Source organism: Parambassis ranga, chromosome 1 (assembly GCF_900634625.1).
Source record: "Parambassis ranga chromosome 1, fParRan2.1, whole genome shotgun sequence".
NCBI lineage: Eukaryota > Metazoa > Chordata > Actinopteri > Ambassidae > Parambassis > Parambassis ranga.
The window spans coordinates 18,146,088-18,159,216 of record NC_041022.1 but is presented as its reverse complement, the minus strand read 5'-3'; the positions used below and the strand labels follow the sequence as shown (position 1 = coordinate 18,159,216).

General features: G+C 40.5%; 1 protein-coding gene across 1 annotated transcript in view; it reads right to left on the bottom strand.

The window, feature by feature from the left end:
• The window catches only part of fbxo41 (F-box protein 41), a 31,785-nt gene that overhangs the window by 6,546 nt on the left and 12,110 nt on the right, over positions 1-13,129 (bottom strand). Inside the window, exons 4-5 of the mRNA XM_028409806.1 lie at positions 4,170-4,377; positions 1,526-1,599 (exon numbers count right to left, since the gene is read on the bottom strand). Of these exons, the coding sequence (XP_028265607.1) occupies positions 1,526-1,599; positions 4,170-4,377 (282 nt within the window). The remainder of the gene's footprint in view (positions 1-1,525; positions 1,600-4,169; positions 4,378-13,129) is intronic.

Here is a 13,129-nt window from a genome sequence, read left to right as displayed (position 1 = left end):
AGTGCTGCCTCACTCTAATAAGGAGAGTCAAAGTATTTTTTTCCATTGTCGCGAGTCATTCAGTTTTTCCAAGGTGATGCTGCAGGACTTGCAACTATCAATAATTCATTTTCTGTAAAACCAGAAGAGCTGTTTAAAGTTCACCGGAGCCTTATGATCAACATGATGCCCTCATGTTGTTAAATATATAATCAATGCATACACACAAGAGTTAGCAAGATGTAATGACATGTAATGAGCTGATCCCGCCTTTTGAATAGCAATTACTAATTAATAACTTCAGCATGTGCATCCAAAGCTGAGTAACAATAAGACATCTCAATAATAAGTGGAAGAAACACACACATCACTCACCGTCCATTACAATCAGAATAAAAATACAAGCTACACTCAGTATGTCAGATTTTATTTTCCACTGGTATCATTATTCTTGTTGTTTCTAGTATTTTCTGCTGTATTTTCCTGTATATTTTATCAAATGTATACTGATGCCATGCAAAATACAAAAATGCCTCGTCAGATGCAAACGAATGATGCTCGGGTGAGGCTGCACACTTGAGACGATGACCTTTACTACAACATAGTGTCAAAAATATCCTCTTTGATGCAGAGCTATTAATAACTGAAGACAGAAGGCTCAGGGGGCTTGTTATTGGGCCACAGTGTGTCTGTGTGTGTGTGCCATCAGTGAATCAACAGGGGACGCCTGTCAGGTTGTGTGTGACGTCACAGAAGGAAACACATTCACATACCAACTGGGGGTGACAGTTGGGTTAGTCAGAGTATTATATGACACGGCCATGTGTCTCCAGCACAGACCCCAAAATGCTACAGTCACACCTCATGTTGAGAGACATCCAACCTGTGTGTCAGAGTCACTGAATAAACATTGGATCTATTTATTCATGTCACAGTAGTCAAAACTATGTTATGAAAGGTGATTGATAAGTTCAAAGCCTAATGTAGATGGTGTCCTCCTTTGTACATCTACAGTAATCATCATAATGTAGATGTCAATGTCTCAGTGTGTTGAGTCTCTCCACTGCAGTGACCATGGCGCTGCATTTGTTTTCATTGTTTCTATCTCAGGTGTGAAATGTGACCGCTGTGCTTACAAACACAACACTGACAACCAGGGCTCAGCCAGTGCAGAAGGTTTTGGATAAAGGCTCTGGGGCTCAATTTCAACATAACTGACAGACTGTGTTTCACCACACGAGCTCTGAGCAGGTAAGAAAGATGAGGTGCGCTAAATTCACCCCATGGCCGAGAGAGCTACACAATCTCCTGCTGGACTGAAATACCAAAAAACCAGATGCAATTCCCTAATTATCTGCTGCAAGAAATGAATCACTAACCACACAGCATGTAATATGGCAATTACAGGCTTGGAAAATTCTCTTTTTACTTATCAGTAAATGCACCCGTAACTTGTGTTAAAGCTCATTAAGACTCAGTGGTAGTCTGGATGGATTTCATTTCAGACTCCAGGTAAGAGGTCTCACTCTGTGTGCTGTTGGCCTACCCTGTGCTGGGCGAGGAGCGCCTCTCTGACACTTGGTACATTCCTCGCGTGCTCCCAGACAGGCTGGAGTTCCTCTGTAAAAAAAAAAAGACACCAAGAACACAACAAGTCAGTATTATTAACACTCAAAGGTCATTTTGCACATGTTGTATTAGTTACTAAATGTGTTATTTATGTGTAATTCCAGGTTTTAATGTTTATAATCGTTTGATAATAGCGAACACATTTTACAATAATTAAAGACTAAACAATATAAAACAAACTGAAGATAATATCAGACAGCTGCCACACTAAATAAGTGCTACAAGGACAATAAAACATTGTGCACATTAGAAGGCTGTTTGCCAAAATCCCAGTGGAAAGAGTAGAGTAACATAAAACACATGAATCAGCATCATATTTGTAGCTATCAGGGGAGGACTTTCTTTCAAACACGGTCTGACTGCTCTGATTTGTGTCAGAATAAAAATCAAGACAATAAAGCCTGTGAAAAGTGAATAAAGTATCTGAGCAAATGATGATCAGTCAAAGCTGATGGAGGGCCTAGTGATGGCAGACAGGGCAGCCCTAACATCATTAGAAAGCCTTCATTATCACGAGGAATATTAAAGTAGTGTAGTATCTTTCCCACATCCTGAAATAGTTGTAGGTTGTGCATTGAAGTGAGCTGCGTGACTGTATACACTGTATATCCTGATACAGTGTGTGTGTGTGTCCGTGTGCAGCTGTTCCAGGCAGAACTCTGTGTGCCGAAAACGACGTGCCACAGAGGGAAAACGTGCACAAACAGACACTGTCACTCCAACTCTGCCTTCCTCTACTCACACAGCTTGTTTCTGGATATGTGACAGTGAAAAAAAAGGAGGAAACGGGAAAAACACGATCTGTCGACAGACTGCAATGGAAGCAGATCAGGGACACTTTGCCAAAAGAATTGATGGAATACTCAAGTTGGACTCTCTCTGTTCCAAAACACCATTAAATCACATTCAAGCCTCTTGTTTCCTGCGAAGCTTGGAATGAACCTGGAGAGTGAACAGGAAACAAGTCATCCTTCCCTTCTCTCACTGTCAGTCCTAAAATACCTCCATCTGTGGCTCTGAAGCCCGTCTCCAAGGAGACAGGGGCGACCTGGCTAATTCCTAGCGCCAGGCTGTAAAGGTGCGTGGTTGGTTGGGTGTCATCTCTGGGTTTCCCCTGACAGTAAAACAAGGTGCCAAACAGTGTGTGCGACTCCACACGTGTCATGTTGATTATTCACAAAAGTGACTGATGTTTAAATCTAAAGAGAGAAAGTCAAAATGTGACTTCTTTGGTGGCACTGAGCTACTGTTCAGTGTCCTCTGTGACAAAGGCGAGGATGCCGTGTGCACTCCGATGCTAAATGAATATCACCAAACTAAAAAGTGGGATGGTGAATTTCTGCACCACATATGATAAAAATCCTGTTCAAACCTTAAGCGAGAGCGAGAACTGGTTTCCATGGCAGCACACACATTTATGCAAAGTGAAACAGGTCACCTCTTTTTCTAGAACTGTTGGATGATAATTTGAATAAGTGACATTTTAAGAACAGACTCTGCCTGCTTTTACTTTTTCTTTTTTTCTTTCTAACATTGTGTAGCACCAGGCAAAGCAAAAGGTGGCACAAGTGTCACAGCTCAACCACTGAGAATAAAGAGAAAAGAGCTCAGCCCCAGTTTCCGGAGCAGAAAGTCAAGCTTTTTATGTAAATGCGCTTTCCGGTCAGGATGTACTCTGTAGGAGAAATGTACTGTTCCTGGTACTGATGCTGAATGCTAAACAGACAGGGATGGAGTCTCCTGTTTCTCCTTGTAAACATGAGTCCTCCCCTTATAATCCCCATCCTTTGGAGAGTGAATATCACTCCATTAGAAGCACAAGCTCACATATCGACACCTCTGCTCTAATTAAGAGAAGACTTACTGTTACATCCAGTACAGTGATCATGAAAGGCGGCAGGTTCAGGTTCTCTTTTAAAGAGGAACATGAGGGAGCATGAAGAAATGACTTTTGAATTTGATTTAGATGAGGAACAGCCTCCTTTATGTTTTAACAGAAAACATGTAACACTGAGTGAAATCAAGCCATTTCATGGAAACTTTAAACTTTTTGCTTCCTCTTACTTTTAATTTTCTAATAATTTGGCACTATTTATGTATCACAAATACAATAAAACAGCAAGGTTACTCCTACACTTCACTGTATGTAGGAGGTAGCAGCTTGATAAATGTGCCTTATTCTTGAATGTTTATACTCTTTTACATCTCTAACAGAACTGATGAAGCCTCTTGGGGAAATGGTGAAACCTCTTCAGAAAACAATAATATGAGTCGAATATGAGTTGAGTTGCAATTTTAAACTCTTGGATATAACATAAACTGGAAGAATGAGTGACCACAGACATCTCTGAGTGACCATCCAGCCTGAGCAGCATATTTGAGGTGGACTGGAATGTCCTTATCACCCTAATCATCAGTGCACAGCCTCATAAATAATGGAACTACTTCACAATAACAAAACACAAGCTTCAAATCTCACCACAGGTTAAACTGATCATTAAGTATGTTGTATGTTTGTGCCACTGTGTGTGCAAAAACACTCTGCATTAAAACAACCCAACCTGGCGTCCATTGCCCTTGGAGGCCTGCAGACTGCAGCGTCCGAGGCTGCCGTTGGGTGTGGTGCCACAGCTGCTGATGATTTGCAGCTGCTTTTCGGCGCGGTCGGCTCGATCCAGCAACTCCTCGATGAACTGCTGCAGGCGCACCTTTGCGTTGGCTTCACGTGCCGCAGTCTCCTGAAGGAACTGGTCAATCTGGGCTACTTCCCTGTGGGCAGAGAGGGACAGAGTTGAGCTTGGGAGGGGTAGACTTACACTTTAAATTCACAGTCATTATGTATTGAACACATAGTCCTCATGTGGCTGCGAGGCACTTGATCTCTCTCGCATACACACCAGCTGTCCAGCTTTTGTACACCGAGCGTTAGTGACAGAGATAAACACACAATGAAAAGACAAAAGGAGAGAGTGTAGAGAAAATGAGGGTGAAAGAGCAGCTGGATATTTATACCACAGACAGAGCAGGGTCAAGTCCCTGTCGTTTCAGGGGACAGTGTGTTACCCAGATACCGAGCAAACAAAAGCAGGAATTCAGGCAGAGTTAGTCTGTGCATACTTTCCCTGCAGTGATTCTGTTCTGTCATTTGAAAAAGCAATATATGAAAGAGCAATGCACAGACAAGGTCTACACACGTCACATCATATTCTATGTGATACAAATGTAATGTTGGATGATGAATTACACAGACATATTTCACCTGCAGTTAAAGGATGCTGCAGGAGGAGAAGACATCTGTCTGTCTGTACCTTTCTTTACTATGTTATGGCAAACATGGCAACATGATCAATTGTTTGTCAAGATATGTCAATAACTGTCTTATTGTCTCTGCTCTGTGATTGCCATTGTGTGAGCTTTGGGAAAAAAAGCTGGACAAATAAACGAGCTAAAACCTCACAGCTACAATACTTTATGGAGTCAATGGCATTGTAAGGAATCATTGCAAGTTTATTTCTATGAGAAACTCTTTTTAAGTAGCTTTTTGGAGCTGGACTGTATTACACTACTTGTGTAGATTAGGTCAGTAGATGTTTTAGCCTCACTTTCTACAGCCAGAAAAATCTTTTAAATCTCTCTTCCTGTCTGTTTATATGAGGCCATCTCCACACAGAGCTTATAACACAACTCCTTTCCCTTTACATCTCTCCGTTTGCATTCCTGTAAACAGCCTTTTCTATTGAAACAATGTAGTCAGGACAGATTAACAAGGCAATTCAGCCATCTGACCTTAAAGGAACCATTAAAAAGATCAGACTGCACACAGTGGAAGGGGGCTAACATTTGTGTTTCTTCACTTTAAATAGGTTCGTGTTCATCACATAGACAGAGCGGCTCATCAGGTTAGATGTCCAACTAATGACACACATCTGCAGTTCAGAATGCAAACAGCAGCAACACATGGATTATTTTGTTTTAATGAGGACATTACAAGATAAAAATAGTTCTGTCTGGCACAGTTTACTTGCCTTATCTTCAGGCAAAGCTTTCAAAACATATGACTCCAGAATTAGCCTGGGAGGCTGACTGTAATGCTGTAATGAAAGTGATATCACATCTGTGAGTAAATAACCAGTGAATCAGAAAATGATGAAATGAAGTGGCTGCTCGCCATGCTGCACTGTGATTTAATCTCATCTTAAATGTTTCATTGCTCATTATGTGAGAGAACATGATTTTAAACTACACTACACAAACGGACTCATATAAAAATGAGCAAAGCAACTATAAGAAAACCATTATTATAAACTGTCTGCTCTGACATGACATGTTTATGAGCTGTTAAGTGTCTCTATCCATCTCATCCTCATCACACTGATACCTCCTTTAACTATGCTAAAGGAAAGAAGAGTTTCATCATCAGCAAGTAGGTGTTGGTATAAACTAAATGAAGGTATATAATGGATAAGACTGCATGAACCTTAAAGAGGTATTAACTGTTTGTCTTGCCACTTGAGGGCAGTGGAACCCCTTTGAGAACACAACACTTATGCATAGCACTCCTGCATCATGTCCAAGTAAGACTGAGCCTTCTTTCTTGTTGTTATGGCTAGTTTTCATGTCACTGTGTAATAAGTGCTGCCAGTAGTTAGAGTCTGTATGTGATATATAAAAAGAACACACCGTTTTTTTAGATATATAGTGAGTGAGTGTAAACCTAAAGTGCTGGGAAGTAAAGCCCAAAACAATGAGCTGAAAGATGTTAGAATGCACTGTAGTGCAGAAGAAGAACAGGTGTCCTCACAGTTTGCCTGTGAGACCCAACATGATAAAGCAGACTGTACAGATGACACATGAAGGGTGCTTCATGTCCCATTACCAACCAATACTTCTGTTTTAGGTTGTAGAAGATGGGTTAGAAAAAAAACAAAAATCAATTTCACAATGTTAAATCAGCCACTTCTAACATATGAGTCTGGGCTGGTCTGCTGATGATTTGCTGCTACTATGACTGATGCAATTTTACATTATGAAATGTGTGTTATGTTGCAAAGAAAGAAAAGAATTAATAATGACATCAATATGTTTTTTTATATACTTCAATACTCCTGCTGGATATAAATCATTTAATTTACCTTGATAATTATGGCTGTCCTAAATTATCACAAAGGGAGAAAACAGCCACTGATTGAGTCTACTGCAGAGCTCGCTTGTAAAATTAGGCCATTTGTGTTTTGGCATGTGAATATGCATGCATCTGTAATTTGTCCTTATTAATAATTCAGCTGTACCGGAGCTGTGTTTTACTGGAGACAGATACACCGATCCCATTAGGAGGAACGTGATGGACAAGAGACAGGAAAGCTGGTTTGCCTGTGTAAGGAAGACATGCACAGATGCACCAGACTGCCTGGAAGCCTAACCACTCAACACAAGGAACCCCCACTCAGAGTGAAAATCCTAATGTACAAGGAAAGGAATCAGACAAATCAGAGGAGCAAGATAGATGTGAGAGGATGGCCAGCAAGAGAGAAAATGAAAAAAGGAAGGAAGATGAGATGAGACACACTGAAGCTGCTAAATCCAATGATAAGGAAGGTAACCGCACAGAGACTGTTAGAAAAAAAACTGCAGAGGCTACAACAGCAGACAGCCGAAATCTGCAGTCATGTGGAAGCAGAAGAGGTTTGACAGGACGGGAGAGAGATGGGATGTGGCTGCTTCCTGTTGTCAATCCTGATTTTTATACACACAAACACTTCAACGTAAACCCGCACACCTCATTCTCACAGACTCAAACAAATGACTGAAGGTGACAAAAATGCCCACTGGAGAGGCAGACCGCCATCTTTTTCTGGGGTTGTTGGTTTGGGGCTCGATTGAGAATAAAGGACTTGGCGGTGATTCCACGCAGGATTAACACCATTCACATGACACGTATTTGTAACCCTCATTTTCACACAGTTAGCTCACAACATGCTCTAAATAACACCTTTGAGTGATTATTCAGAGTCAAAAAACACATCCAGCTTCAATTTAGGTCCAAAAAAAACATGAAACCAAAACCCTCAGGAAATTTCTTTATTAAACATAAATGAAGCCCACAACAAATCCCCACTGCTACTATGAAGCCAGCCATGTTTTATTCTCTATACTCAACAGCCATAACAAACAGTCCCGTATAGCAGACATGCAGCAGTTACTGGCATGATTAATAAGGCCAGATCTCCTGAAGGATTCTGTTTAAATGTTAATTACAACCACTGGTCAGGCTCCTTTCACAGTTGTCACCATGGCTGGCCATTAATTCAAAATTATTCCTCATTAATATTTAAGAGCAGAGATGATTGACTGAAAGGCCTGCACGAGGAAGACAAGGCACATGAGCAGCTTTCTATGCCTTAACAATAGACAGCTGCTTGTGTGTTGTTCTGTTTTGACACCTGGATCAAATAGTGTGTTTTTTTTGTGAGACACTTTCAGTAGGCTACATTGTGTCGTCATGTCATAATGTCACACATTTGTATGCATTACGCACAAACACATGGTGAGCGGAGATGTGTGTGGCAGACAAGGATGAAAGGATGAGAAGCAAGAGGATGATGAAAGAGATGCAGAGTGAAATGTGTTTATAGAAAAGAAGAAGGAGGGAAAAAAAGAAAAAAAGGTCTCCCAAGAAACCACTAATCCGGTCTTGGCTACGATCAATCAGGGAGAAAATAAATATTTTATTTTGGGTCTGCCACTTCTCTCAAAATCTTAACTCCCTGTTACAAATCACAGATGGCTGAGTCACACAGAGACACAACAGCAAGGTGATGATGCAGAGCATTTCAAATGCATGAAAGAAGTGGATTCATTATGAAAGAAAAGGGCCAGTGGACATTCTGCTCTCTGAATTTTCATAAACAGAATGAATCTGTCCTCAAAGGCTGGTTTGCAATCATAAGTCTAATGTCCTGGATATAATCCTTCAGGAAAACACGAATACATACATGATCGTTCTGTTCTTTTTGTTTATGTCAGTAAACTGTGAAAATGGTGATCTTCATTATTATTTCATTTCATTAGTTATTCTTTAAACTTCAAACCAACTTTAACCAATGACTAATATGTGAATAGTCCAAGCTCTGGTGTGGACAGCAATACATATATTTCAATATGTCATTAATCGCATAATATTAATGAATAAGTTAGGCTTTGTAGTCAAGAGACAAATATGAACAGGCTTTGGTTGCATGCACGTTTGGAGACATCAGTCCTAAATGAATCATGTTTGTCAGGCAAGTACCTTAAATAATGCTGTAGTGTTGTTAGTGTTTTGTTATTGACAGTGTAAACAACTCCATCTACACTACCGTTCAAAAGTTTGGGGTCGCCAGGTCAGTTCTATAGCTTCTCTGATCAGCATAACAGTCCAGCTGTGCTAACATAATTTCACAGGAGTTTTCTAATCAATTAGACACGATTAGCTAACACAATGTATCATTAGAACACAGGAGTGCCTCTGTATACCTTTGTATATATTCCATTAAAAATCTTTTCTAACTAGAACAGTCATTTACCACATTAACAATGTCTAGACTGTATGTCTGATTACTTTAGTGGAAATCTTATATCTTCATTGAAACTCAAACTTTTGAACGGTAGTGTATGTACTCCTATAGCTGAATGACTCCCAGAGTCTTGTAGAAGCATCACCACCTCCTCCCACTGAACAAAGGTAAAGGCAATATATCTCTGAGATGTGCACTTCATTTTTCACTGCAACAAAAGTCTGTCTGCTTTTGGGAAGACGTCCAGGCCTCCATCTGTTGACTAGATATGGCTACACTGAAAGGGCTTTAATATTGGAGACTAGCCTAATTATTGACTATATAGCTAAGGCAGGTATTGGTTAATGGATCTATGGAGCTGATCTAGTACCATGTGTCATGCTCCAGCAGAACACACAGTATGCTGGTAGACTTGACTCACAACCAACACATAAAGCAACAAATCAAGTGCTAAGCTTGAAGTCAAGGAGGTTTTTGGGATAGATGCCCTACATGAGGTTTAAGTTTAAAACATTCTTCGATCCTACAACACCAGATGTACCAGTAAATACCCTGCTAGTAATTTTACAAAGCTTTTACAGGTCATAAAAAGAGCATTAAGTGTATTAAATGGATAAAGGAGGTACAAGAGTGGTCAGGAACATTAAAGGTCATGGCCAAAAACATGTTCTGTCTGGGTCAAAGTAACCTTTCAGAATGAAATCTGCCAAATTTGAATAATGTTCTTCTCCTAGGATCTTTTTGACAAGGAATATGTACGAGGCTGGGCGAACAACACAAAAATCTGTGCCTCATACAAAATATAATCTTAACGGCTTCATCTCAATATCAAGTTTCCACTGCCACACACAGACTGACACCAAACCCTGGCAGAAGCATTCTAATCTCCGCCACACCGCACTATAATCAGTCCATCATTTAACAGACCATTATTTCAACCTTTCATGTCAGCCGGAACAAAATGAGAGGAAGAGAGATGCGTCCTCTGGAAGCTTGCTTGCATCGTCCCCTTCCTGTTTCTGTTTTTTTTTCCATCATTTCACAAAACCTCAAGGACATTTGTGTCAGTTTTCTTCCATCTAATGACAGACACAAGCAGCACTCTGCTCATAAATCCTGCTCCAACACAGGACTAAGATCATTCAAACACTACAGAGTGGGTTATCTATCATGTAGAACCATGTCTGAAACCTCTTCATCTCACCACAGGAAGGCTGAATGTCATGTGTAATGTCTACATACACATCAGGTGTACATACAGGAGGATTACCATTGCTCCCGCCAGAAAACACAGAGCAGGCACATGCATATATTTGTGCATAAAATAAAAGTAAATAAATGTTTGAGGAAACCAAAGTGATCTTCATTGTCCAAACAGCCCAGACTCCTAGACATACTGCAGGTTACATCCCCTCCTCTCATTAGACAGCCTTGAGAAGTCTTTGTCTCTCCCTGACGCTGCTGTTAATGAGATGAGATCTGTCTGTGCCCTGACAGCTTCACTTTGCAGTGCTCAGAGAAGTAAAAGCCTTGATTTCTAAGGGTGACGTGGAGTCATCAAACAGCACGGCTCCATGTTCTGTGGTGTTTCTTATGCTGAACAGGGCGCTCTTAACTTTAACATCACTGGTTGTAGGAATAAATCAAGCCTCAGGGTTTAGGCCTATACTGCAGCAAGTATGTGCACTGAATAAGATATGAAAACTAGTCTGTTTTCTCTGCTTTTCTGTGTTGAGGTCAGATTCAAATGAAATGCACCACACCTCCCTCCACTGTGTTTAGCTGATCTGGAGATGTGGGAGTGGCCTCTTGAGGCTATTCCAGTAGTTCCCCTTGTTAAACAACACAGCACAAACAAACATGTTTACAGCTTGTTATAAGAAGCTGTATTGATCAAAAATGTCCTAATTCATGACAACTATATGCAAAGAACATAAAGTTATGAATAATAAAGTGTGTACTCGCTTTGAATGACAGGTGGTCACCATCACAGTCGGCTTAAACGCCTCAGCTCCACTCACACTCATGACCAGACAGCCTACCCGAAGCTAACCGATTAAAAAGACTTACAAATTAATTACAGCTGGAGATATCTGGCTAATGAGAGCAATGTGTTAACAGGATGTTGTACCTCTTACATGCTGTTTACACACTAATCAATGATACAAACAACACAGCTTCTCAAAACAAAGTCTCCTGCAGAGTCTGTATATTTGTATGCAGACATCTGGGTATAGAAATTAGATTGCATTGACCTTGTTTGTCATCCAGACTGATGGGTTTATTGAGCAGTTACTTCCATCAGTCCTGACATGCTGCCTCTTTTCATCCACTCAGTGATGTATCCAAACACAAAAAAGAAGCCATTACATTTTGGCACATGATAGAATTACTACAGATACCCTATTCTCAGTATTATAATGCTTCTTATAGCCGCTGAAAGTTGGGATGAACAGTATTGGATATTTGCAGTTAAATCCTCGTGCAGCATCACTCATTGACCATCATTTCCTCGGCTAAGTGTGAAACGGATCACAAACTGAACCGCAACATTAAATATTACTGACAAGTTAATTGCAAATGGTGCTTCAACATTATCTACTGTGATATTAATGAGACCATTATCATAGCAACTGAGTAAACCTTATCGTATGTCATCAAGCAATCGTTAATGGCTGGAGAGATTCTGACATATTTCTGAGACACAGAATGAGGATGCTTTCATAATGTGAGTGAATCAGGCTGAAATGACAGAGATAACCGCTGCAGCACTTTCATTCCTCCTCAGGCTCTCGTTTTTGCTGATTACAGCTGCTCTCAGTTATTCCAGCTGCTAGTAAACCATTTAACAGCCTTGCTTCGGGGACTTATTTATTTACTCCAGAGTGCTGCAGTGTATTATGATGTTTATCATTATGTATTTTCAGTGATGTCTGTTTGTCAATGAATTATTCTACAAAATAAACTGACATAGGGACGAAGTCTGAACAGAACAGGAGGTGCTCTGTATGCTTTTCATAATTACTTACAGGGTTCTTATGTGCGGTGCAGTATAAATTATCAGGTCACTTTTTTATGCATGGCACTGCTAGCAGCAAAAGACTTCGTAGGAGTTCCTCCTGGTTGCATAGCAACCTGCTGCTAAGGTGAGTCAGATTTTTTAGCATTTGACACCGCTGAAACATGATGCACATCTCCTTGAGTGAGTTTAACTGAGCTTTTAAAGCCAGTGGGCTGTTTTAAAAATAAAATAAAACTCGGAGCTGAGTGTTAGAGATCGAAAAAGTTACTTTGTGTCAGTTAACCGCTGCTTAGTCATCAAGCCTGCAGAACATTCACCAACTGTGATGCTCTTTTTCCACCTCAGACCTACTCTGTATTTTAGAGTCTGAATGCGCTTACTGTTTGACTGCCAGCTTTTCCTCTGAGACACAGACACAAGAAGACTGTGTATGGCGGGGGGGGGGGGGGGGGGGGGGGGGTGCTAAGCAGCTGACATACAGTAAGTAGGAGGTAGTTCAGGCATAGCTTTAAGGACTACAGTATGACCTTCCTAGTCTGATGCTTTCTGGGATACATGATCACTGTTACTGTAACCTTTTCAAGAGAGGAGAGGAGACAGGAAAGGCAAAGTCCAGGGTGTTTTCTTATGAGTTCTGTCAAAGATCAGCAAACAGCCGTTTGTGCCATGACCTTGCAAAAGAATAAAACCATTAATAATGCTGACAACAGCACAAAAACTTACCTCACTAAGTCTGATGTAACATATAAGGACCTATATGTAAGTTCACATTATGAATTAAAACTATGGAATATAATAATATTGTATACATGTGAGGTTTACTATTGTTTTTTACGTATGTTTTACGTATGCTTCCTTTAAATTTTTGATGTGATAAAAACAACATGGTGGGGTTCTGGTTCTTTCATACTCATATTCAAGACCTGCTTTCTCTGCCTGCTGCTGT